Source organism: Lacerta agilis, chromosome 10 (assembly GCF_009819535.1).
Source record: "Lacerta agilis isolate rLacAgi1 chromosome 10, rLacAgi1.pri, whole genome shotgun sequence".
NCBI lineage: Eukaryota > Metazoa > Chordata > Lepidosauria > Squamata > Lacertidae > Lacerta > Lacerta agilis.
Window position 1 is genome coordinate 2477121 of NC_046321.1, and position 24870 is coordinate 2501990.

At 50.3% G+C, this 24870-nt stretch overlaps 2 protein-coding genes across 2 annotated transcripts in view; one reads left to right on the top strand and one right to left on the bottom strand.

Moving 5' to 3' along the window:
* The window catches only part of NCAPH2 (non-SMC condensin II complex subunit H2), a 29122-nt gene extending 10928 nt beyond the window's left edge, over positions 1-18194 (top strand). Inside the window, exons 6-20 of the mRNA XM_033163088.1 lie at positions 1477-1556; positions 1701-1843; positions 1990-2082; positions 3577-3701; positions 3804-3869; positions 5000-5066; positions 7229-7336; positions 8655-8708; positions 11329-11402; positions 12455-12560; positions 12877-12945; positions 13651-13706; positions 14655-14756; positions 16807-16956; positions 18025-18194. Of these exons, the coding sequence (XP_033018979.1) occupies positions 1477-1556; positions 1701-1843; positions 1990-2082; positions 3577-3701; positions 3804-3869; positions 5000-5066; positions 7229-7336; positions 8655-8708; positions 11329-11402; positions 12455-12560; positions 12877-12945; positions 13651-13706; positions 14655-14756; positions 16807-16956; positions 18025-18165 (1434 nt within the window). The 3' untranslated portion in view covers positions 18166-18194. The remainder of the gene's footprint in view (positions 1-1476; positions 1557-1700; positions 1844-1989; positions 2083-3576; positions 3702-3803; positions 3870-4999; positions 5067-7228; positions 7337-8654; positions 8709-11328; positions 11403-12454; positions 12561-12876; positions 12946-13650; positions 13707-14654; positions 14757-16806; positions 16957-18024) is intronic.
* A 2112-nt stretch (positions 18195-20306) lies between these two features.
* LOC117054401 (protein SCO2 homolog, mitochondrial) lies at positions 20307-23530 on the bottom strand. Its single transcript, XM_033163193.1, has 2 exons — positions 23444-23530; positions 20307-21314 (listed from the first exon to the last, which is right to left on the bottom strand). The coding sequence occupies exon 2, from the start codon at positions 21301-21303 to the stop codon at positions 20335-20337; it is 969 nt and encodes a 322-aa protein (XP_033019084.1). The 5' UTR covers positions 21304-21314; positions 23444-23530; the 3' UTR covers positions 20307-20334.
* Positions 23531-24870: the final 1340 nt, after the last annotated feature.

Below are 24870 nucleotides of genomic sequence, written 5' to 3' on the forward strand. Positions count from 1 at the left end.
TAAAAACACCAGGCAGGCCCCACAAATAAGCCAGAGATGCATTTTAAATAAAAGGACACATTCTACTCATGTAAAAACACCAGGCAGGCCCCACAAATAACCCAGAGATGCATTTGAAATAAAATGACACATTCTACTCATGTAAAAACACCAGGCAGGCCCCACAAATAAGCCAGAGATGCATTTTAAATAAAAGGACACATTCTACTCATGTAAAAACACCAGGCAGGCCCCACAAATAACCCAGAGAGGCATTTAAAATTTTAAAAAACCCACATACTCATGTAAAAACATGCTGATTCCCGGACCGTCCGTGGGCCGGATTGAGAAGGCGATTGGGCCGCATCCGGCCCCCGGGCCTTAGGTTGCCTACCCCTGCCGTAGGTGCTCAGCACCCCTCCTGCCCAGTGGTGTCAAGTATCCCATATCCGCTGGGATTCCCCCGTTTTTAAAGGCGTTTCCCGCTGCTGTCCCGGATGACTCAAAAACCCGTATATTCCCGGGTTGTGTGGGTCGCCCCGACCCGAGAAACGTGATGTGCAAAGATGGCCAAGAGGTGTTGTCGTCGTCGATAGCAGCGTGCCTGAGGCCGAGCTGACTCTCCTCCTCTCCGCCTCACTTCCCCCTTCCCCTCAGCGCGGGCTCGGGTTGGCGGGAGACGAGGGGGTGGCGCCGGCATCTTAGAGGCGGGCGGAAGGGGCCGGCGCGGCCGCCAGAGGAACCCGAGAGGCAGCCCTGAGACATGGAAGCGCCACAGCCATGGCTACCCCGAAAGCCTCCGTGGCGGCTGGCGGCTCCTCCTCGGCTGGCGGCGGCACGAACTTCCTCTTCTCGTCGGCCACCGAGTTCAATTTCACTGTTCCCTTCATCCCCGTCAGCCAAGCCCCTGCTACTCCGCCTCCTCCAGCTGATGCTGCTGCCTCTGCAGGCGCCTCGGGGCCTGGTCTCCTGCCCACAGGTAACTCAGCCGGGGGGCTTGGACATCTTCGTAGGTTTTCCCCCCCCCCCCCCGCCACACACACCAGGGTTGCTTTTATATGGGTTGCCCGCGCCCGAGGGACTCGTGGGCAGGTGAAACCGCACACCCGTTTGTTTGCAGGTGGTGTATGTAAGAGCACTCAAAAGATGAGGAATTGGATATAAGCAAGATTCCCAGACAGCCCTTTGCTTGCCTCCCCCCCCCCCTTCCAAGAAATAGGCTCCATAAATTTAAGGATTTGCTAGCGCTCAGGTTTTGCCTGCCTTTTCACCTTTGGCTCTGTGCAATTGCTTGTTATGGCATACAATATTAATAGCTGCTCCGCCCCCTTTTGCTTCTGGCTCCGCCCACCATTGCCATGTGACTGTCATAGGTGAGGCTGCTGATCCCTTATTTTCAAATCCGAAAGTTGACAGCTATGCGAGTCCTGCCCCAGAGGACGACCCCCACCGCCGCTCTCCCTAAACACGTTGGAACTCACTTCCTTATCTTTCCAGGCGGTCAGCATTGTCCCCTTGACTCCGATGGCCCTGGTTCCACCAGAGGACGTGGAAAAGAAGAGCAATCCCCTCTTCAGGTAAGGATTCCCCGCCCCCCAGCCTTTTAATTTTCCTATTCGGAGGGGATTATCGATGCCCTCTGGGGGAGGCGTGCCTTCTCATGCCGCCCAGCTCTCTAGGGCTGGCCCACAGACTGAAGGGGTCAATGTGTTTCCTTGCAGCCGGAAGGGGGAGAAGTTGGCGAGCCGGAAGGATTTTCACATGAACATCTGCACTCCTCAAACCACCGGCATCTTCATGCTGGAGCTGGCGGGGCTCTCGCCGATACAGGGCAGGAACTGGGACCGGGGGATCGGCTCCATAGGTAGGGGCCGGCGCACAGCGCTTCTTCTCTCTCTCCCCTCTTGCTCCCTTGTAGGGGAGAAGGGGCCACATGCGCTGGTGCCGTGAGGGGGAAGTTGGTGCCGTGCTCTTGGGTGGCCCTCTCAGTCCCCTCTCCTTCCCCTATAGGTGCGCAGGGCCTTCCTCCAGCAGGCTCCACGCCCATGGAGGTCTGCGGGCTCCGGACGCCTGTGGCTGCGCTAAACTTTTCCGGAGAAAGCGGTGAGTTGTGCCTGGCTTTCTGCAGGCGGTTGAGGGCATCTGAAAAATAAGAACCCGTATTGGAGACACTTAAAAAGAGGTTCCTGGGCTGGAGCTATCCCTCCCAGAAGCCCCAAAGAAAAGGACGTAGGCTCCAAGCGAGAGGCCTTGATTGAAATACAAATGCTCAAAGGGACAGCCTCAAAAATAAGGAGGCGGCTGCAGGGTACCGCATCCAAAGCCATGTTTTTTTATACACTTCCAGATTACAGGTGTCATTTCCTCTCACCAATCAAAGAAGCACAGCAATCTTATTAGTTGCAACCCAAAGCCATCATCCTGAACCAATCTAAATCGTTTGGCTCTTCAGATCAGCCCTCATCATAATATCATGTGATTGCATATAACCATTTTCTGCCGTCTTTCCTTATTAAGACTTCGACAGATTTTCCTGTGCATTAAGTCTCGCAATGTCCCCTTTCATCTGTCTACAAAACAATTGAAGATTAATTGCAATTGCCATGCCTAGCTGATTCTCTTTTCATGCATATGCAATGGCCACGACGGATTCCAACAGTTTACTCTTTCATAGGTACCACGTACAGTCCCTAAAAGCAGCTAGTTCTGTAGTGTAAAAGAGAGGTGCAGGCCTTTGCAGTTTAGCGAGGCCATAGACTCAAAACGGAAAAATCAAAATGCAGTTTTATGAAATTACTAGCTGACACGGCCATGCGTTGCTGTGGGTTTTTTTAATCTTTTTTTTTTAATGATTGTATTGATTTAGTTTGCGGCACCTCCCCATTTTCAATTACCCTATTTTCAGCCCCTCCCCCCCCCCCCCCGTTTTCAATTACCAGTTTGTGATATTGCAAATGGCCGACGGAGCTCTGCCAGGGGGAAGCTGTATTAGCTGCAGTAGCAGGTATGGCATCAAATTGTGGAGGCAAGGTCTAGCTTTTGTACCTGCAGTACCAGTATAGCCGTCGCTAGAGGGCACTGTTTTTCTGGTGATGTCTAATGTGTGCGCCTATTTTTTTGCCTTTATTCTATATTTTAGGCATGACAGGTGTGGTTTTTTTTAATTTTTATGATGCCAGATCCTTCCTTGATGGTCATGTTATGCTTTGTACTAATTTGATGCGCTTTGGTCCAGCGGTTACGGAGAACATTGGTGTCCGCCGCACACACAATGGGAACATTTATATATATATAGATTATTTCCCCCCAACACCTGCTGGATCAGGCCAGCATCCTGTTCTCACAGTGGCGAACCGGGTGCCCCCAAGGGAAACCTGCAGGGCATAGCCATAATAGCTAGTAGCCACCCCTTCCCTCCTCCATTAATTTCTCCAATCCTCTTCTGAATCCATCCAGGTTGTTGGCCATCATGGGGGAGGGAGTTCCACCGTTTAACTTCCTTTTCCAAGTAGCTGGCATAGAGAGCTTCATGGCTGCTGCTGCTGTTCCGCAGGGCCGGAAGATCACCTCCCCCTTCTTCTTTTCTCCTCCCTGAAGCAGGCGCAGCAGCGCCCATGTGTGACGATAACGACGACTGCGACAACTCCCTGCCAGCGCTTCCCGAAGAGGTCCTGGGTGGCTCCCCAGTTCGGGTGGAGGAGGAGCATGTTGAGCATCAGATGGTATTTGGCAGGATGAGGGGAGGAGGAGGAGGAGGAGGAGAAGAGCGAGAGGCTGCCTAGCCCCTGACAAGCCCTTGACAGTCTTCTTCCTCTGCCTTCTAGAGCATCCCTCAGAGGAGAGGCTACATGCTGCGGGAGAGAGGCCCTGCCCCGGATGCCTGCGTCAAGGTCAGGGGAACGAAAAGCTCCAGCCTTGCATCATGAGAGCCACTGTGGGGTTGTGGCTACAGGGTTCTCCTGCGGCCTGGGAGACCACAGCTCTAGTCCCCGTGATGTGGGTGACCCTGGGCCAGTCGCTGACTCTCAGGCCAGATTGTTTTGAGGATAAAATGGGGGAGAACCCTGCCTGCTGCCTTGAGCTCCTTGGAGACGTGGTGGGATAGAAATGCAATAATATAAGCAAACCAACTTGGGCAGAGGGCTGTCTTTGCGGGGAAAAAACCCTCCGTGTTTATAGCTGGGTTCCCTCGTACGTTAAATTGAGAATTCGTCCAACGTCCTGCGTGTGCCAGAGGAAATCGGAACGTGGGCTTAGGCACAATTGTTTTGCGCCTGCCGGCATCGCACAAACATTACGAGTGCTGTGATGCAGCAGCCATGACTCTCCCCCACTCAAATAATACTGGGAACTGTAGTGTGTTAAGGGTGCTGAAAGTCATTCGGAGATCCCTCCCTTTTCCCCCTCTCCCTGCTACAGTTCCCAGAGTGGTTCATCAATCGATCGATCCATCCTTCTTCACAGGGAACTGTAGCTGTGGGAGGGGAATAAGGAGTCTCCTAACAGCTCTCAGCACCCTGAACAAACTACAGTTCCCAGGAATATATATACACACACACATATTGGAGGGGGATCCCTGATGCTTCAAATTGGTATGTTAGAGCTTTAACTGCTAGATGTTTTGACGGCCTGGTGGCTTCAATGGGGCGAACAAAACACTAAACAGATTAATGGAGGAGGAGTCTATCAGTAGCTATGAGCTATGGCAGCTAAGTGGAGCCTCCAGGCGCAGTGGAAGTATACCCCTGAATACCTGATGCTGGGGACAAGCAGCGAGGCACGGCATATGTGGGTGCAAGATAAGATGGGCCTTTGGTCTGCTCCAGAGTTGGCTATCCTTGTCTTCTCTCCTTTGTGTGTGTGTGTGTGCAGTGGGACAGCCTGAATCTCGTTCCAACTTCTTGTCCTACGTTACAAGGCCAAGCTGTGGCCTCCTAAAACAAACCCAGCCATTGAGCCCTGGCCCAAGACCCATCTCTTGGTACACAACACCTACCAGGTGCCTTTGTTTCTCTTCCAGGAGATGCTGGACCCCTGGCGCAACCTTGACCCCTTCTGCTCCTCCGATGATAAACCCATGAGGAAAGGTATCTGGAGAGAGGGAGGGAGGGAGGCTGGGTGGGTTGGCTGGCCGCAGGGTGGGTTTGATTTAAATCACGATTTAAATCACTAGTCAGTAAAACTTGATTTAAATCATTTTTTTACAGAAAGACTCATTCTTGCTGGTATCATCTTAATATTGACAACCAGAGGAAGGTTTCATTTTTGGAATAATAGATTTTCACAAATTACTGATTTGGTTATGGTAACAGAAAAACATAGACAGATAATTATGAAATTATTGTTTATATTTGGACAACTTTTCTGCTGTACTTGATCGGAAGGAGAAAAATAATCATTTCCTTAACAATTTTAACAATTTATTGAACTAAAACAATAACATTATAGCATATGCATCCATGTTTGTTAGCTGATGTGGTTAAACAATATTTTTAATAAAAATAACTTAGACTGAGTTTTAGCACACATGAAAAACTTAAAACAAATTCTTATTTCCTGATTATAGCCTTTCGACTATAATGTAAATTAAATAGAAAACTATCTTTAGAAAGATTTTTCCTCCAAAAGCATATTATTTTAAAAATCCAATTTTAATTTAAAAATATGATTTATTATTGTTATTATAATAATTTTAAATCATTGATTTTTATCCACCCTGGCTGGCTGGCTGCTGCAGAACCCTCCCTGGTAACCCACATCCCGAAAAACAATCAGTTAGACCAGGGGTCAGCAAACTTTTTCAGCAGGGGGCCAGTCCACTGTCCCTTAGACCTTCTGGGGGGTCAGACTATATTTTGAAGGAAAAAAATGAACGAATTCCTATGCCCCACAAATAACCCAGAGATGCATTTTAAATAAAAGGACACATTCTACTCATCTAAAAACACGCTGATTCCCAGACCGTCTGCGGACCACATTTAGAAGGTGATTGGGCCGCATCCGGCCCCCGGGCCTTAGTTTGGGAACCCCTGAGTTAGACCCTATATGGGCTGTGAGGAGAGATTTGCCCCATGAGCTTTCCTCAGGAAAACTTATTTCATAGAATCATTGAGTTGGGAGGAACCCCGGGGGTCATCTAGCCCAACCCCCTGCAATGCAGGAGTCTCAACTCAAGAATCCCTGACAGAGGGCCATCTAACTGCTGCTTATAAACCTTCAATGAAGGAGAGTCCACCGTTTGTGGCAGGAAGTGCTAGAAATTCAGATATACAGTGGCACCTTGGAAGTCAAACGGAATCCGTTCCAGAAGTCTATTCGACTTCCAAAACGTTTGAGAATAATAATAATAATAATAATAATAATAATAATAATAATAATAATTTATTATTTGTACCCCGCCCATCTGGCTGCGTCTCTCCAGCCACTCTGGGCGGCTTCCACCAAACATTAAAATACATTTAAAATATCACAGTTTTAAAACTTCCCTAAACAGGGCTGCCAAGGCACGGCTTTCCGATTGGCTGCAGGAGCTTCCCGCAGCCAATCAGAAGCTGCGGAAGTTCCGTCGGACGTTCGGGTGCCAAAGAAAGTTTGAAAACCAGAACAATCGCTCACGGTTTTCGATCGTTCGGGAGCCAAAACATTTGACTCCCAAGTCGTTTGCAAACCAAGGTACGACTGTATGCTCCAAATGGCTCCTTAAACCAAGGTTCCCATCACCAAAACAGAATGCCTCGTTGCCATTTAGCCGGACAGCTCGAAAGTCGATTTTTCAACAAAACTTTTTGATTTCTGAAATTCTGATTTTGCAGATAAAGTAAAACGGATAGAATTTGAGAGGATGCGGTATTAGTGTGTGAAAACAGTCCAGATCCAAGGATCTCCAGGCATGCCCCTCCAGATGGTGGAGACGTCGGGCACCGTCCTGGCACCCGGGCATCTTCACTTGGTCACAAAGGCCAACAGCTGAGTGCAAAATGTGCCTGGCAAATTTTGAACGCTGGTGGCACATGATAGCCCTTGGCTGTTATCTTGGTCCCTTTGTGGGACGCAACAGATACCAGAAAGGGAGGGGAAACAGAGAAGGTGTTAGAAGCCTATAAAGCGTGGAACGTAATGGTAAGCGAGGAGTCTTGGCTGTTGACTGCTGGGGTTTCTTTTGGGGACTGGGGGGGGGGACCTCCGTTTCTGCCACTGTGACCCGATGTAGGAGGGCAGCCCCTTCCATTCCCCTTCCGTTTCTCTTTAGGCAAGCCGTTCACGGTGCCACATGGCCTGGAGAACTTGCCTGGCACCAAGCGGAAGAGGAAGCTGTCCAGCAAGCTGCAGGAGTTCACGGCCTGGTTTTCAGCCACAGGTGAGTACAATGGGGCGCGAGTGTGGGGCTGCTGTGGGACTTGGCCTTGCCACCTCAAGGCTGAGGGAGCCCTTAGCTTGCTGTATCCAAGAAGCCTCTGTTTCATGAACGCAGCTTGTCCTCTGTTGTGGATGCGCTTGTTCCGCCCCCTGTGGCCCCCACCATGTAGGTTAGAGGAGGATGCTTCTGGTGAGGCCTAAGAACCAAAGAGGAGCTTGCTTGATCAGTCCAGTTCCTGTTCTCACAGTGGCCAGCCAGGCGCCTGTGGGAAATCTGCAAACAGAACCTGAGCACAAGAGCTCTTTCGTGTGACTTCCAGCAACAGGTACTCAGAAGCTTTGCTGCCTCCGAATGTGGAGGCGGAACAGAGTCTCTGCCAGGGTTAGTTGCATCCTGTTCTAGCTCTTCTTAGTCGTCTTTGGCGATCCCTTGTAGCCGAGTAAGATTGTCTTCCATGAGCACGATCTTTACAGTGAGTCCGTAAGTGACTGTGGAGGCCAATTCTGGATCCACACGTCCTTCCACAGTGGGGACATAGGTTTCCGGGCGGGAGTTGAGGGTTTGCCAAGCTTGCCTTTCTCTTAGCACTTTTCTCCCTTGCGTCCTGAGTTCGAGTGTCTTCAAAGCCCATGACACCTTTGGTCAAGGCTGTTCTCCACCTGGAGCGCTCGCAGGCCAGTGTTTCCCAGTTGTCGGTGTTTATACTACGTTTTTTTTAAAGATTTGCCTTGAGAGTCTTTAAACCTCTTTTGTTGACCACCAGCATTACGCTTTCCATTTTTAAGTTCGGAATAGAGTAGTTGCTTTGGAAGACGATCATCAGGCATCCACACAACATGAGCAGTCCAACGAAGTTGATGTTGAAGAATCATTGCTTCAACACTGGTGATCTTTGCTTCTTCCACTACATTGGCATTAGTTCGCCTGTCTTAGTATTCACCGCTGTTGAAGCTCATAGGGAAAGGCAGTCGCTTTGCAAGCAGAACATCTCAGGTTCAATCCCAAGGTAGGACTAGGAGGAGCTCCTTTCCTGGAGCCCTAAAGAGCCGTCGCCTGTGTCAGCAACACCAAGAGAGGTGGACCAAGGGTTGGGCTTGGTGTAACTACTTGGAAGCTTAATCACAACTGAGCGACATACAGATTCTGTTAAATAAGGCATGTTCTTGCATAGCACCGTCTTGCCCTTTGACCTGACGCATTGCCTGGCCTTGGAAGTGCCTCTGTGCCATTTTGAAGAGGGAGGGAGGGAGCAAGGAGGGCCGCTGAGCCAGAGAACCTCTGCCGTCTCCCCCTGAGCATGTGCTTCTTCTCTTCCCAGAGCACAACAGAGCTGGCAACCAGAGAAGCAGGAAGAAAGGCCCAGTGTTCCCTGGTGAGTGGGTGCAACTTGTGGGTGGGTGGGTGGGAAGGTCACTATCCTGGGTCCTTTGTCGGTTTGCCTTCCCCTCTTCGTTAGTTTGCTTATGCCTGACTTTGCGTTTAATAAGAAACAAACAAAGTCTCTGCATTTCTTTTGGCCTCGCTCTGGGCATCTTCCAGACTCCTCTACTTCAGGCAGTCCTCTTTACAGTCTTTGGGCATTGCTCATGCAATCCTAGGGTTAGGAAGGACCCCCAGGGGTCATCTAGTCCAACCCCCCGCAACGCAGGAATCGCAGCTAAAGGATCCCTGACAGGTGGCCCCCTGACCTCTGCTTAAAAGCCTCCAACGAAGGAGAGTCCATCACCCTCAGAGCTTTTCCATTCCTCTGTCAAATGGCTCTCACCGTCAGAAAATTCTTCCTGAAGTTTCTCGTCATGTGACTCCATTGGTTTCTTGTCATGTGACTCCATTGGTTTGGGTCCTCCCCTCTGCAGCTCTCTTGAGACCTGAGTATTAAACTCTCCTTGGGGTGGGTGCATCATTTCCTTGCGCTCACATGCGCGCGCACACGGTAGCTGAGGGTTAGTCAGATCCCAGCTGCTGCCTTGCAGCCTGTGGGGCACCAACTGCCCATTCATGCTAATTAAACCCTGCACATGTTCCCACATGGGTGTACAGGCGTCTCGGGACCCTGCCACAGCCGCTGAGCATCTTTTCGGCACCAAAATGTGCACAAAATGTAGAAGCGGCAATGGAGCCCCTCTCCAGAGAGCTTGAAAATAGATGCGACTACAAACTTCCATCCTCCTTGACTGTTGGCCATGCAGCCTGCTGGGAGTTTGAGCCCCACAACATCTGGGGCAGGAATCCCCGCTTCTCTGTCGAGGGCAGTGGGAGATGGTTGGGTGTCGGCAGGTATAGACAGTTGAGAAGAGAGCTAAGCTGAGGCCAAGATGGGTTGGGGAGGATTTGAGAAGGGATTTGGGTGTCCAGCCACATAAGAATCCGGTATGCAGTAAGAATCTACCAAAACATTCCACGTTCTAAATCTTACATTAGTAATCCAAGTGAGGAGGAATTAAAGAACCTTTTAATGAGGGTGAAAGAGGAGAGCGCAAAATATGGTCTGAAGCTCAACATCAAAAAAAACTAAGATCATGGCCACTGGTCCCATCACCTCCTGGCAAATAGAAGGGGAAGAAATGGAGGCAGGGAGAGATTTTACTTTCTTGGGCTCCATGATCACTGCAGATGGTGACAGCAGTCACGAAATTAAAAGACGCCTGCTTCTTGGGAGGAAAGCAATGACAAACCTAGACAGCATCTTAAAAAGCAGAGACATCACCTTGCCGACAAAGTTCTGTATAGTTAAAGCTATGGTTTCCCCAGTAGTAATGTACGGAAGTGAGAGCCGGACCATAAAGAAGGCTGATCGCCGAAGAATTGATGCTTTTGAATTCTGGTGCTGGAGGAGACTCTTAAGAGTCCCATGGACTGCAAGAAGATCAAACTTATCAATTCTTAAGGAAATCAGCCCTGAGTGCTCACTGGAAGGACAGATCCTGAAGCTGAGGCTCCAGTACTTTGGCCACCTCATGAGAAGAGAAGACTCCCTGGAAAAGACCCTGATGTTGGGAAAGATGGAGGACGCAAGGAGAAGGGGACGACAGGATGAGATGGTTGGACAGTGTTCTCGAAGTGACTGGCATGAGTTTGGCCAAACTGCGGGAGGCAGTGAAGGATAGGCGTGCCTGGCGTGCTCTGGTCCATGGGGTCACGAAGAGTCGGAAACGACTGAACGACTGAACAACAACAACAAAGTAATCCAAGAATTGAGAGAACAATGTGCAAAGTCTAATACAGAAGCCACAAACAGAAAACTCATTCACATGTGTACAAAAGGGAAATTTCGGTGTTTAAAGTTGCTTTTGCTAGGCGGCTGTGGGTATCAACGAAGGTAAGTCCAATCAGATGAAGTGTCGAAGATGTTACGCCCAAATGTTAGACAGGGTGCCGGCGTCTGTCACCTGTTTTGCCCATGAAGAGTTTTCGGGCTTCTTCAGTAAATTCCCTCTCAAAGTATTAATGTATTTACATCCATTCACTGGTGGTATAAGCCAAACCTTATTAGTATTTGAACATCCATTACGTAAGGTATCAAGATTTCTAAGTAATATCTGGACAGACATACAAAAGGTGATACTTAACAATTCATATGTTACAACTCTTCTTGGCTTAAGCTACAACATTTAATTTTCTTCTTTGGAGTATTCTCCCTCTAGGTTTAGGTATATTTATATACATTCACTGGTGACGTAAACCAAATCTAATTAATATTTAGACATTCATTATGTAGATAATTAAGATTTCTAAACAGTTTCTGAAAAGATAAGTGCAAGGATCAATACTTACACTTCATATGCTAAGTTCTTTCTTGGCTTAAGCATTTGTACGTAAGAATCCGGGGCAGGGGGAGACCCACAGAAGGAGGGCTGGAGAGTGGCTTTTTGCTGCTCCTTAGCAAAGCTGCTTCCCAGAGCCTGGGAGCAGGACCGAGGGGAGGGGGGGGGGAGAAGCTGGAGCTGGGCTTTGTAGAAGACCCTGTTCCTGATCCTGTCATTTCTGGACAGATCTCGAAGTCCTCTACTTGAAGCATGCAAAGGAGCGCTTGGCTGCCCAGAAGAAGCTGCAGAGGATGAGGATGGTGAGGAGAGAGACTGGGCGGGCAGCTTGTTTGTTTGTTTGTTTGTTTGTTTGTTCATTCGCTTTTGCTTAACTTCGCCGCCCCTGATTTCCTGCCAGTGCAGACAAGGCAGTTTGCAATCTAATGAAACGCAATCTTATAGCCACACGACTTGCAGGGAGAAAAGGATGGCATCTGGGAGCGTTGTCTGGTAGAAGTGGTCCAGTTTGTTAGCATCTCTGCACAATCAAGTTTATTTAGTGTGTTTTCCCTCAAGGTGGGACATGCATTGTTCTTGCCCTCCTCATTTAATAATAACTTATTTGTACCCCGGCCGGAACCGGGCTCAGAGCAACTAAAATCATAAATAATACAATATTCAATCCCCACAACAACCCTGTGAGGTAGGTTAGGCTGAGAGAAGGCAGGGACAGGCCCCCGGGGTCACACTCAGTGAGCTTCACAGCCGGGGGGGGGGGTTGAACCCAGGTCCCAGCCTGACACTAACCACTACACCAGCGCTGCTGTAGTGCATAAATTTGATGCAAGAAACTTGGTGCTCTTCTTGCAAGAGGAGTCCTGGTGCTGTGCCCTGGCAAGAGGAATCTGTGCCCAGTGCCCCCCCCCTCGCCCCGGGTTCTGGGGGTGCTTGTGAGGCTTGCCAGAGCCCTCTTAAGACCCAGGCTGGGAAGAAGAGCTACTGTCCCTTGTCTAATATTTGGGAGCAATGAGTTCATTTCCAGTGGTGGTGGAAACGGTTAGTGTGTCGGACTAGGACCCAGGAGACCCGTGTTCAAATCCTCAACTCAGCCATGAAACCCACTGGGTGATTTGGGACCAATCACTGCCTCTATCAACCTAACTTAGCTCACAAGGTTGATGTTGGGGATTAAATGGGGGGGGGGGGCAACCGTGTGTGCCAAATAACCGCAAACAAATGAATGACTAGAATAAGGCTGCTCCCACCTGGGAAGGCAGGCTTTGCTCAAAACCTAATGAAAAGTGACTGACCCTGAGTGAGAACGGGATGGCAAAAATGGACCTGGTTTTTGTTTATCCCTTTCCCCCTGAAGCAAGATCCGCGGCTGGCCAATCGGTTAGAGGAGCCCGAAGCCCTGGAGGAGGAAGAGGAGGACGACGACAATGACGCCTTGGGCGATATGGATGTCGGAGGGGCAGGTCTGTCCACAGTTTCTGGGCTGAGCGCTGGGAATCTCTCGGGCCTCCCCCCCAAAAAAAAACCAGGGCCTCCCTTTTCAGCCCAGGATGGGCTGTTGCAGCAGGGGCCACACAATGCTCCTTCCACACTGGTTTCCCGTCCCCCAGTTTAAAGGAACCAGCGGGGCAAAGGAGCCACATTTCTGGATGCCAATTCATCCAACATGCCGCCTTGGCAATCTCGGTGCCCGTTTGCCCACAGCCGTTGTGCTCAAGCCTTTTCCCAAATGCTCCCCGCGTCACACTTGCCTCGACCGCCATCTTTCTCTTTACACAGATGACTTTCTGGACCACGAAGACGCCCCCCAGGTAGAAGCCCCGGAGGAAGCACCAGTTGGCCTGATAGGTAACAGTTGGCAGGCAGCATGGTTAGTGTTGGGAGTGGCGCTCGCTCGGAGACTGCAAACTCCAAGACCCCTGAGCGCCTCCCAGGAGGCCCTCTCTGGCTGGCCTGTCCCTTCTGCAACCCTTCTCTTATGAGAAGAGCACACAAGTCTTCTAGCATCATGCAGCAAGAAGAAGGAAACACCCGTAGATCTAAACTACGTTTATTTACATTCTGTATACAGAGAATCCATAATCCATGTCTGTGTCAGATGGGCAGGGTATGAATACAGTCATAACTCTAGTTACGATAGCTGTGGGTTGCGTTCATCACGGGATACGAACACGCCAAACCCTGAAGGGGTTACTTCCGGGTTTGGCAGTTCGCGCATGCGCAGATGTGCCGAATCGCACTTTGCGCGTGTGCAGAAGCCCCGAATCGCGCAGCGCACATGTGCAGATGCGGCGCTTCATGTTGCGTTCTGCTCATGTTGCGAACGGGGCTCCGGAACGGATCCTGTTCGCAACCAGAGGTACCACTGTAATAATAACAATTATGATGATGATGCCTGTCTGCAGGCACAGTGGTCGTCTGCAAGGGATTCCCGCCTCTGGCCCCTGCAGCCGTTTCCCAGGTGCTTTTGGTGTGGGATGCAGGCAGGGCAGTTGCCCACGGCTAATCTGAGACTTGTAGGAGAACCGCTTTAATTTCTACATTTGCTTACAGATCTCGGTGACGTCCCCTCCGCCCTCAACTACGAGGAATACGTGCAAAGAAATGTGGTGCGTATAATGTGTGTGTTTCTTGCGTGGCATTTAGGTGGGTCCCAGGCAGCCGCCCAACGAAACACTGGCCAGACTCACACCTGCTTCTCTTACTTAGTGAGGCGGTAGTCTTGCCTGCTTTCAGAGCCATGCCCTGGGGCCGCTCGGCCTTGCTGTGTCTCCTACCACTTGCTACCGAATTTATATCCCGCCTTTTCCTCCAAGGAGCTCAAAGGAGCTTCTTCGTGGTCTCCATTTTATCCGTACAACAATCCTGTGAGGGAGGCCAGGCTGGGAGAGATGATGGCTGGCCCAAGTCACCCAGTGAACTTCACAGCTGACTCGAGCCCTGGTCCTAGACTCCAGCTGTGCCACACTAGCGTGTCTTGTTGCTTCCCCTGGTTGTTGTTTTTTAAATTCAAAACTTACTTACTAATACAATAAAGCAAAGATAAAGAATTTGAATAAATACTTACTTGGAACGTTACGGAAGGTTGAAAAGCAGCGTAAGGTTGAACGATATAATATTGCCCAAGATAGAGTCTTGGGTGAGAGGGCCTAGCCGTGGCAATTGGCCACGATAGTTTAATGAGCCCTCCATGTTCAGGCGCAGTCTACCCCTGAGGACAGGACAAAGTATCTGGAAACAGCCTCTTTTTTGGGGGGGCAGGGGGAGAGGGTGATACTGCCCTGCTTTCTGCCTCCCATTTACTTTGCCTCTCCAGGAAGAAGAGAGGGCTTACTAAGCATGTTGTGTTCTGCTGGCTTATTATGCAGTAGCAGTTTAGGATTTTTAAAAAAAACACAACCAGAGCGGTTGGATAAAAAATTGCCTGCCTTGCACTAGCCCTCCCAGCTCTGAGCAGTTGGCCTTTGCGACCAAAGCGCTCCTCCGGAGCAAGATCGGAGCCCCACCTTGCGCGCAAGACGTTACACACACACACACGCCTCTTTTTCTCTCCCCAGGAAGTGTTCATGTTGCACTCCCAGAAATACGCCCGAGAGACCGTCCTGTCCCGGCGCATTCGGGACTGGGAGGAGATGGTGGTTCCGAAGCTGGAGGAGCAGGTAAGGCTCAGCGGGGGGGGGGGAGCAACTGTGTCCCTCCAGGCCTGCCGGACTCCGCCTGTTTCCCAGGCCCCACACCTCTTGCCATCTCCCAGCAACAACACCCTCAAGTAAGAGCTGTTTGACAATGGGATTTGCTGCCAAGGAGTGTGGTGGAGTCTCCTTCTTTGGAGGTCTTTAAGCGGAGGCTTGACAGCCATCTGTCAGGAATGCTTTGATGGTGTTTCCTGCTTGGCAGGGGGTTGGACTGGATGGCCCTTGGGGTCTCTTCCAACTCTAGGATTCTATGATTCTAAGTGCTTTTGTGTAGCTGTAAGGTGGCGCTGTGGGTTAAACCACAGAGCCTAGGGCTTGCCGATCAGAAGGTTGGCGGTTTGAATCCCCGCAGTGACGGGGTGAGCTCCCGTTGTTCGGTCCCTGCTCCTGCCCACCTAGCAGTTCGAAAGCATGTCAAGGTGCAAGTAGATAAATAGGTACCACTCTGGCAGGAAAGTAAACGGCGTTTCCGTGCGTTGCTCTGGTTCGCCAGAAGCGGCTTAGTCCTGCTGGCCACATGACCCGGAAGCTGTAGGCCGGCTCCCTTGGCCAGTAACGCGAGATGAGCGCCGCAACCCCAGAGTTGTCCACGACTGGACCTAATGGTCAGGGGTCCCTTTACCTTTAAGGTGTTCAGGACAAGTTTACCTTGCCTGGATATTTTTTTTGGGGGGGGAATGGGGAGTTTCTGTAGAAACCTTTAGCTGCTGTACGGCTGGAATCATCTGCAGGGGTCTCGTTGGGCTGCACCCCAACTTGGCGAGGCTCGTTGGTAAACGACAGGAAGCCTTTAGTGTCATGGGCTCTGTGGAACTCTCTGCCACTGGAGATTGACCAGACGTGCCAACTTTCAGACGGCTGATGAGAAAACTTTTCCGTCTCGCCATGCCTGCGCAGGCAATTAAGGGGACATTTTCCCACAACAGCCGGTTTCTAATTTTATTTTATTTTTTCAAAATACGGGTGTTTTTTTTATAGATGCGTTGCTGTTGAATGGATTCCCTCGGGAGGTGATGGCCTCTCCTTCCTCGCAGGTTTTCAAGCAAAGCTTGAATGGCCATCTGTCAGGGATGTTTTATCCGAGATTCCTGCATTGCAGGGGGTTGGGCTGGATGACCCTTGGGGTCCCTTCCAGCTCTGCGATTCTGTGAAAAACTCAGATGCATTTCTTTAATGACACAGCGGCATACAGATATTTTAAAATCTAAATAAATAACTGTAGCCAACTTCAAAAAGGACAACTTCCTTGTTGCCTCCTTTTCCCCTGAGATGGTTGCATGTGATCAGGGTGGATTTGATTTAAATTGATTTAAATCACTAGCCAGTAAGACTTGATTTAAATCTCTCTCTTTTTTACCAAAAGACTCATTCTTGCTGGTATCACCTTAATATTTACAACCAGATGAAAGTTTCGTTTCTGGAATAATAAATTTTCAGAGTAGCTTTTACAGTTATATCAAAAATTACTGATTTGGATCTACTATTAGAAATACATGGACTGGTAATTATGGAATCACTGTGAGGTTTAGTAAGTTAACCGTTTATATTTGGACAACTTTATCGGAAGGAGAAAACTAACCATTTCCTCAATAACTATTTAAACAATTTATTTAACTAAACTAATAACATAGCATATGTATCCATGTTTGTTAACTTTTTTTAAAAAGTTTTTAATTTCTTTATTTTTAAAAAACTTACGACTGAGTTTTAGCACACATGAAGAACTTGAAACAAATCTTATTTCCTGATGAATAGCCTTTGGACTATAATGTAACTTAAATAGGAAACTCTCTTTGGAAAGATTTTTTTCCTCCGAAAGCATTTTATTTTTAAAATCTGATTTAAATTTTTTTTTTAAAATCAGATTATTATTATTTTTTTAAAAGCAACTGATTTTTATCCACCTTGCATGTGACAGAAGCGTGGCCCTTGAGCGGAAATAGGCCCCCACCCACCCTGAGATAGGGTGGGGTGCCCTGGAGATGCAGCCCCCCTAACCTTGCTCTCTATGTAGGAATCGCACGAAGCCTTGGACATCCACAGCTATGGGGACATGCTGGTCTCCAAACTGGGCACCGTGGGCGAGTGGCACTCCTTCGCCAGCCTGGTGGCGGGGCAGCCGCCTTTCGAAGTGTGCCGCTGTTTGCTGGCCTCCTTGCAGCTGGTAAGTACGGCATGCCAAAGGCTGGAGGGTGGGGGGGGGCCCTTTGTGGGTGGGGGTTACAGGTTCCCTGCCCCTTTCCCCTTCTCCTATCGTAGCCGGATTCTCTTCCAGCCTTGGGGGAAAGGGCTGCAGCTCGGTGGCTAGAGCATCTGCCTTGCAGGCCAAGGGTCCCAGGCTCATGGGAGGTACTTAAGCAGAGGTTGCATGACCATCTGCCAGGGATGCCTTCGCTGGGATTCCTGCAATGGTGGGGGCTGGGATGGATGACCCTTAGGGGTCCCTTCCAGCTCTAAGATTCTGTGATTCATTCCCCGGTGACATCTCCAGGTAGGGCAGGGAGAGAGACATCTGGATCCCCGAGTGTTGCTGCCAGCCAGTGTGGCCAATACTGAGTCAGACTGACCCCAGGGACTCGCTTGGTGTTAAGGCAGCTTCCCGTGTTCCACATGTAGCCTGTGGGTTAGCTCAGCTGGTAGAGCATGGGACTCTTAAATCTCAGCGCCGCGGGTTTGAGCCCCACGTTGGGCAAATGGATTCCTGCATGGCAGGGGGTTGGACTTGGATGATGGTAATACTAGTAATAATAATTCTAATAATTATTATTATTTATTACTTATATCCCACCCATCTGACCGGGTCTCCCCAGTCACTCTGGGCGGCTCCCAACATAACATTAAAAACAGAATAAAACTTCAGACATTAAAAATCTCCCTAAACAGGGCTGCCTTCAGATGTCTTCTAAGAGTCAGATACAGTAGTTGTTTGTTTCCTTGACATCTGATGGGAGGGCATTCCCCAGGGCGGGTGCCACCACCCAGAAGGCCCTCTGCCTGGTTCTGTGTAACCTCGCTTCTCGCAGGGAGGGAACCGCCAGAAGGCCCTCGGAGCTGGACCTCAGTGTCCGGGCTGAGCGATGGGGGTGGAGACGCTCCTTCAGGTATACAGGACCGAGGCCGTTTAGGGCTTTCAAGGTCAGCACCAACACTTTGAATTGTGCTCGGAAACGTACTGAGACCCTCGGGGGTCCCTTCCTGCTCTACAATTCTGTGATTCCACGTCTTCCTCTAGGCCAACGACTACACGGTGGAAATCTCCCAGGAGCCTGGCCTGGAGGAGAGCATGGATACTATGGCTCTGCGCCTGCTGACCCAGGAGAAGGCACACGAGCGTTTCCGCACCTACACAGCTCCCTCGCTCGGCCAGCAGTGATGCCTCTCCTCCTGCCCACGTGCGCGCGTGTGTGTATATATGTATATGTATCTTTGTACAGCTTTTGCTTTGACCCTTCTCTCTTTGCCACAATAAACTTGGGCACTGGAGTCATTCCTGCATTTCCTTTCTGAGCGCCGGGCACCGACCGCAAGGACAAAACTCGGGATCTGTCTCTTCCGGGATTCCGTTTCCGTTGGGAGCATGGGGCCGGGTGTGTGTGTGTGTGTGTCAAGATGCGCAAGCCGAGGGGTCCCGCTCTGTGTGGTCCCTGCGGCCCTTAGGCCTAACCTTCCTCTGCTGGCGGCAGAGAGGCTGTTTGGAACCTGGAGGACGGCTGGAACAAGAGCTGCACTCGTTGAGTTTTATTCCTTGCAGCGCAGTTTGAGGAAGGGCAGCTCTGCAGTGGTTAAGCTTTACTGCACATGAGATTAAAGGCTTCTGTGCAGCCAAAGTATTTGTCCGCAGAGGAGGTTGTCTGCTGTATCTTTCTTCTGGCCGCAGAAGTAACAGCAGCAGCAGCATTTGATCACTCCTGATCTAGGAAAGCAAGATAGAGGGTTCATGCTCCAGGATTGCCTCCACCTTTGCCAGACACATAAGTCCTGCTCTTGGAAATGGAAAGAGCGGGCAACAGTCCCGGAGTTACAACCATTTCAGCCGTAAACTCGAGGCTACAGAATTTCACAAGCTTCCCGCAAGATACCAGGTGTACCGGGAAATCTATTGTTACACTGTCAGGGAAGCCTACAGAAATAATTAAAAAAAGGAAATACAGTAAGGACCCCAAAGCTACTAAATCGCAAGGGTGACAGGCAGTAAGGGACCCACCTTGGCTGAGAGTCCTGGAAGGCCTTTCCCCACCTCGCCTGGGAGGGCAGAGCCTGGACTGACTCCAGCTGCAAAAGCTGAAGCTGCTGAATAGACTCTTGGCCTGGGGAGCTGCTGTCGGTTTTTTTGTACCTGTTATGACTTATGTGGAAACTGTTCAGTTTGATTATATATATATTTTGCTTACTGTTTATGACTACTTTTGTTGTAGTTATTGGGGGGGGGGGGTTTCCATGTTGTAAGCCGCCTTCAGCGTGGTTTGAACTGTGGAAAGACAGCATACAAATGAAATGATGTTTGCATGTACCCAGCAAACCTCTGTGGAGAGGCTTCCACAATGCATGCTGCCACAAACAGTAGCTCTTTGGAAAGCAATCTGGAAAGCCTGTGCTGCAGCTCTCGGAAACCACAGCAGACAAACACCTGGCTTGAGAGCAGTACAAGGATCTAGGAGTCTTGGTAGACCATAAACTTGACATGAGTCAACAGTGTGATGCAGCAGCAGCTAAAAAAGCCAATGCAATTCTGGGCTGCATCAATAGGAGTATAGCATCTAGATCAAGGGAAGTAATAGTACCACTGTATTCCGCTCTGGTCAGACCTCACCTGGAATACTGTGTCCAGTTCTGGGCACCACAGTTCAAGAAAGATACTGACAAGCTGGAATGTGTCCAGAGGAGGGCAACCAAAATGGTCAAAAGCCTGGAAACGATGCCTTAGGAGGAACGGCTTAGGGAGCTGGGTATGTTTAGCCTGGAGAAGAGAAGGTTAAGGGGTGATATGAGAGCCATGTTCAAATATATAAAAGGATGTCCTATAGAGGAGGGAGAAAGGTTGTTTCCTGCTGCTCCAGAGAAGCGGACACGGAGCAATGGATTCAAACTACAAGAAAGAAGATTCCACCTAAACATTAGGAAGAACTTCCTGACAGTAAGAGCTGTTCAACAGTGGGATTTGCTGCCCAGGAGTGTGGTGGAGTCTCCTTCTTTGGAGGTCTTTAAGCAGAGGCTTGACAGCCATCTGTCAGGAATGCTTTGATGGTGTTTCCTGCTTGGCAGGGGGTTGGACTGGATGGCCCTTGGGGTCTCTTCCAACTCTATGATTCTGTTTGTGTTTGTTAAAAAACACCCCGAAATATTTTGTAGGAAGCAAAGCAAACCTCTCTTCTCCCCCAGGTAACCCAGTAAATGAACAAGCACGCAGTATCAGTGCGTAGCAATATAATTTCTCCCTTGACATAGCCTCCGGAACTCACCGCCACAAGGTTGTAAGTGGAAACAGCCCCCTCCCTCCCTCCCAAAGAGCGGCGTTGAGAGAGTCACCTGCCAGGCCACCATCTCAGCCAAAGAGGCTCTTGTAGGTGTCCATGTGTCCCTGCACGCTCTTGGCAATCTGTGCCTCCGTCTTGTTCCGGTTGTAATAGTCCAGGAAGAGCCCGTCTGGGCTGAGCAGGTAGATGATAACGGTGTGGTCCACAATGTAGTCGCCGTCCTCGTCTCGGGGGCCGGCGCTGGCGTAGACCCGGAACGCCCGGCCCACTTCCCGCACCTGCTCGGGGGTGCCCGTCAACCCCAGGAGGCGCGGGTGGAAATCCCGGACGTACTTGGCCACCGCCGGCACGTCGTCCCTCTCGGGGTCGACCGTGATGAAGACGGGCTGGACTCTGGGCAGGTGGGATTCGCCGTCCAGCAGCTCCACCACCCGGCTCATCTTCTCCAGCTCCTCGGGGCAGATGTCCGGGCAGTGGGTGAAGCCAAAGTAGAGCAGGACCCAGCTGCCCCGCAGGTCGGCCTTAGAGCGGGGCCGCCCTGTGTGGTCCAGCAGCCGGAAATCCCCCTGCCCAAGAGCCAGCTTCCGCAGCTCCTCAATGCGCCTCAGTTTCTCCTGCCGGCGCTTCTCTTCCCGCAGGTACAGCCAGCCGGCCAGGATGCCGCCACCCAAGAGGACCGTGATGAGCAGTCGGGTCTTGAACGGGAGGCGGGGGCTGGACGAGGGGCTCTGCGGGGTCCCCTGGGAGAAAGACCTCCAGCCGGCCGCGTGCCACTGTGTCCTGCCGGGGTGCGAAGACCCTCTCGCTCCCAGACAGGTGTCCTGGGCTGCGGAGTCGGATGCACCCTTTTCCAAGGCATTCAGCAGAGAAGCTTTCCGGCCTGTGCCACCAACCAAAGATGCAAGCCGGCTGTGGAAGCGGCACCTGTCTTGTTTGCAGAGAAACGGGCATCTTCTCCCCAAAAGGCAGCTGCTCCTGCAGGAGGCCTGGCCTGGCACCACATGCCAAAGGCTCAGTCTGACAAAGGGCCGAAGCATCCCGGACAAATCTGGAAGGAGAAAACCTTGCGCACTTAATTCAATTTATGCCCTTGCATTTGTGGGGCACAGGGGTTCCCCCCCCACACACCCACACACCCACGTTTTCTCCTCAACCAGCCTATATTGCAGGTTGAACTGAGCGACGGCAACTGGTCCCCGGTCCCCCAGCAAACTTCGCAGCCCAGCAGGAGCTCTCACCGGCGCAGCGTGCAAGCTTTTGTGAAACACCAGATTCTTCCTCAGGCTAAGTAGTTCCAAAAAAAGGCAAGGAGAGTGTCTGAGCAATGGAGCGATGTTAGACTGGAACTGACAGGAGCTTTTATGGAATCCCCACTTAGCCGTGAAGCTCCCTGGGGGAGCCGCTGCCTCTCACCTCACAAGATTGTTTTGAGGATAAAAATGGGGAAAACAATTGCATGCCTAGTTGAGTTCCCTGGATGAAAAGGGTGGGCCATAAATACAATTAATGGCAATAATTAACGAGAATGGAGCCTTCTCTTAAGGGAGATAGGGGTACAGGGATCCTGACACTCATCTGCGAATATGGAGTGTGAAACCACTGAGAAGGAGCACTCTTCTCCCAAAGGACTCTGGGTGGGGAAGGGGGCAGGAGAGAAAGGCAAGACAGAGCAGAGAGATTTTTAAATAGCTCCTAGGCAGTGCAGTAGTTGAAGCTGGCCTGTGGGTGGCGAGTTCAAGTCCATCCCCTGCTGTGGATTCAGAAAGCCCCATTTCTTGGCCTCATGTCTCCACGTTTGCAGCCGGGGCAGTCACTCAGGGCAGCTTCAAGAGCCACCAAGGCATAGCCCCCAACCCACCCACCCCCCTTTCCTTTCCACAGAGACCACTCTCTGCCCACTGCAGTTGGAGGCTGCAGTGCTGCTGAATCCCTGGAAATTGCAGGAGGAATCGTTCCTGTTCAGATCCTTGCTTGGACCAGGTGGACCATTAGCCTGATCCAGTGAGGAGGATTTAAATTTGTATAAAAAATAAAATCTTTTTTTATTATTTCTTTATTTTCCTTTTTTTTCGTAGCTATTTATTTATATGTATAATATTTTTAGTTTAGTGGATGATGTTATATTTAGGTGTGGTTTAAGACTAACTGTTGTATGGTAAATATTAACTGAATATTATTTAAAAAATAAAAAATAAAAATAAAATCCTTCCAGTAGCACCTTAGAGACCAACTAAGTTTGTTCTTGGTATGAGCTTTCGTGTGCATGCACACTTCTTCAGATACCAAGAACAAACTTAGTTGGTCTCTAAGGTGCTACTGGAAGGAATTTTTTAATTTTGTTTTGACTATGGCAGACCAACACCATAAATTTGTATAAATGCTCTTTCCTAAAGCCCCCCTCCTCGCTTCCTTCTGGGGCGACCCTCCCCCTCTACAAGCAGGGTCCTAACTCAAAACCCACCCAGGGCAGACCCCTCCCCACCCTGGGAAGCCTGTGAAGGTCTTTCGGGGACTGGGAGAGGGAGCAGATCCTGCTGGAGGAAGGAACGGGGGGTGCAATGTGAAAATGCCCCACCCCCACCCCATTTAACCCCTTCCCTGGGACGCTTTGAGGAGCGAGAGGCAGAGCCAAGCCGGAGGAGGGCTAATGCGAACCCTGCGAGGAAGAGAAGCGGGACTTGCCGCTCTCTTTCGCCGCCTTTCTCTTTCCGCCTGGGTTTCTCCACCTGCCAACCTTTCGGCAGGCAGAAATTCAGCAGGTGGGGGAGGATTTGCCTCCATTGCAGCTGCTGTTGCAAAGTTTGCTTCCATTTGACCCTCGCAGTGGATGGCTTTGAAGTCATTTCTGCACCAGGGGAAGTAAATTTCAGCCTGTCCCCCGGCACAGTTCCACCCCCACCCCCCAAAAAACCTGTCCTTTATTTTCCCTGACCCGTCCCGTATTTCGCCCAACCAACCAAAGCTGGCATCCCTGCTCTCCTCCTTTGCCTCTGATCCATTCCCTCCTTTTCCCAACTCAAACCTGGGGAGGGTCCCTCTGATCTCCTCCCCCTGCAGGCTCCCAACCCCCAATCCCCCCCACCCCCCACACAATGCAGCCCCTCCCCCTCCCCCCTCATGCAGCCCCCTTTCCCCCCCCCCACATCTGCTCCCTCCAGCCACGTGCTTCCTCCTTACTTCCGGGTTCTCCTGCCGGCGGACACCTTGGGCTCGACCTGGCCGCTTCTGCGCATGCGTGCTTGGGTGTCCCGCCGGCTCCACCTCCTCGGCTCTGCCCTTCTTCTCCCTGCGCGGCGGGAGAGCCTTGCAGTTCCCCGGAGTGGCCAGCGGAGGGAGCTCCCTGTAGCTTTGCTTCTCGCAGGGAGGGAACCGCCAGAAGGTTCGGTGCTGGAGGGCCAATAGCTATGGCAAAATGAAAAAAAATCAGATTAATTTTGTGTGTGTGTGTGAGCAGCAGCCATGCCAACATTGTTAGGAAACCAGATGGTGACGAAGAAGAGGTGAACAACTCCAACAACCGTAATAAACAAGCTAGGATGGGGAAAGAAGTTAATCCATCAACTTCTTCAAGGTGGCAGCAAGAACGTGGCTGGAGATGTTTTCTGATCTCTGGGTGTGCCTTTTCTGCAAAGAAATTTCCCAGGCTGAGCACTCAACTTTTGTGAAAGGCTGCATGGCATTTAAGAATGAGACTGTGAGTTTATCTTTATCTTCTGCATATACCATTTGCTACATTTCTTAAATGTGATAATTTTGGGCTATAGAAGGAAGGGAGCGACGTCTAAGAGGACACAGGGAGTTAAATTCTCAGGCATGAGGAGCCCTGAAACTGCTTTAAGACCCAGATGTGGGTGATGAACAGCAGGATATATTCTGTGTTCTGGGATTATGATAATATTTTATTCTCTCGTTGATTATGCTGTTTTCAATGTGCATTTTATATTTCCCCTCCTTTAGCAACGTTTTCTTCTGAACGAAGCTGAACTGTGACACACACCCCAAAAGGAAAAAAAAAAAAAAAATCTCAGGAAGGTATTTGTTACAGAAATTATGGGAGGGGGAACACATCTTTAAAGTTGTTAAATGTTACAAATATTATCTCTGAATGTATCCTTTCCACTTGACAGCTCAGGGAAGATACCTAGATTTAAAAAATCATGCACGTAAAATCAACTCCTTTGCCAGTTTCCTCCATTCCAATGCTATTTTGCCCTTGGGAAAAGGACTCTGGACTCTGTTCCCTGCCACCTTCCCAAGCGTGCCCCCTGCCACCTCCTACCCCAGGAAATGCCCAGAGGTGACAATTGCTGTGCTCTTTGTTAGCCAAGGGAAGCCAAATCTCACCACCGGAGTTGCCTCAGGATCCACACATGCAAAGGAAGTTCTGTTGTACTTTTGGGTGGGGGGTACAGTACCTGAGACGTATCTGTCTATGCTAATCTTGTGTAACCCTCCCCTTTCTGATGTTTTAGTGATGTAGCAATGATGTATTGATAATGCTGTGTGAACTGTATTCTGGGATGTGGTGGGAAAGTTTTAAAAGTCAATGTCACCCAATACTCTAGGTCAGGGGTCAGCAACGTGCAGCCCATGGGCCGGATGCG

Coding starts and splice junctions, on each gene's coding strand:
- LOC117054401 (XM_033163193.1), bottom strand. CDS start 21,303: ATGCTTCGGCCCTTTGTCAGACTGAGCCTTTGGCATGTGGTGCCAGGC.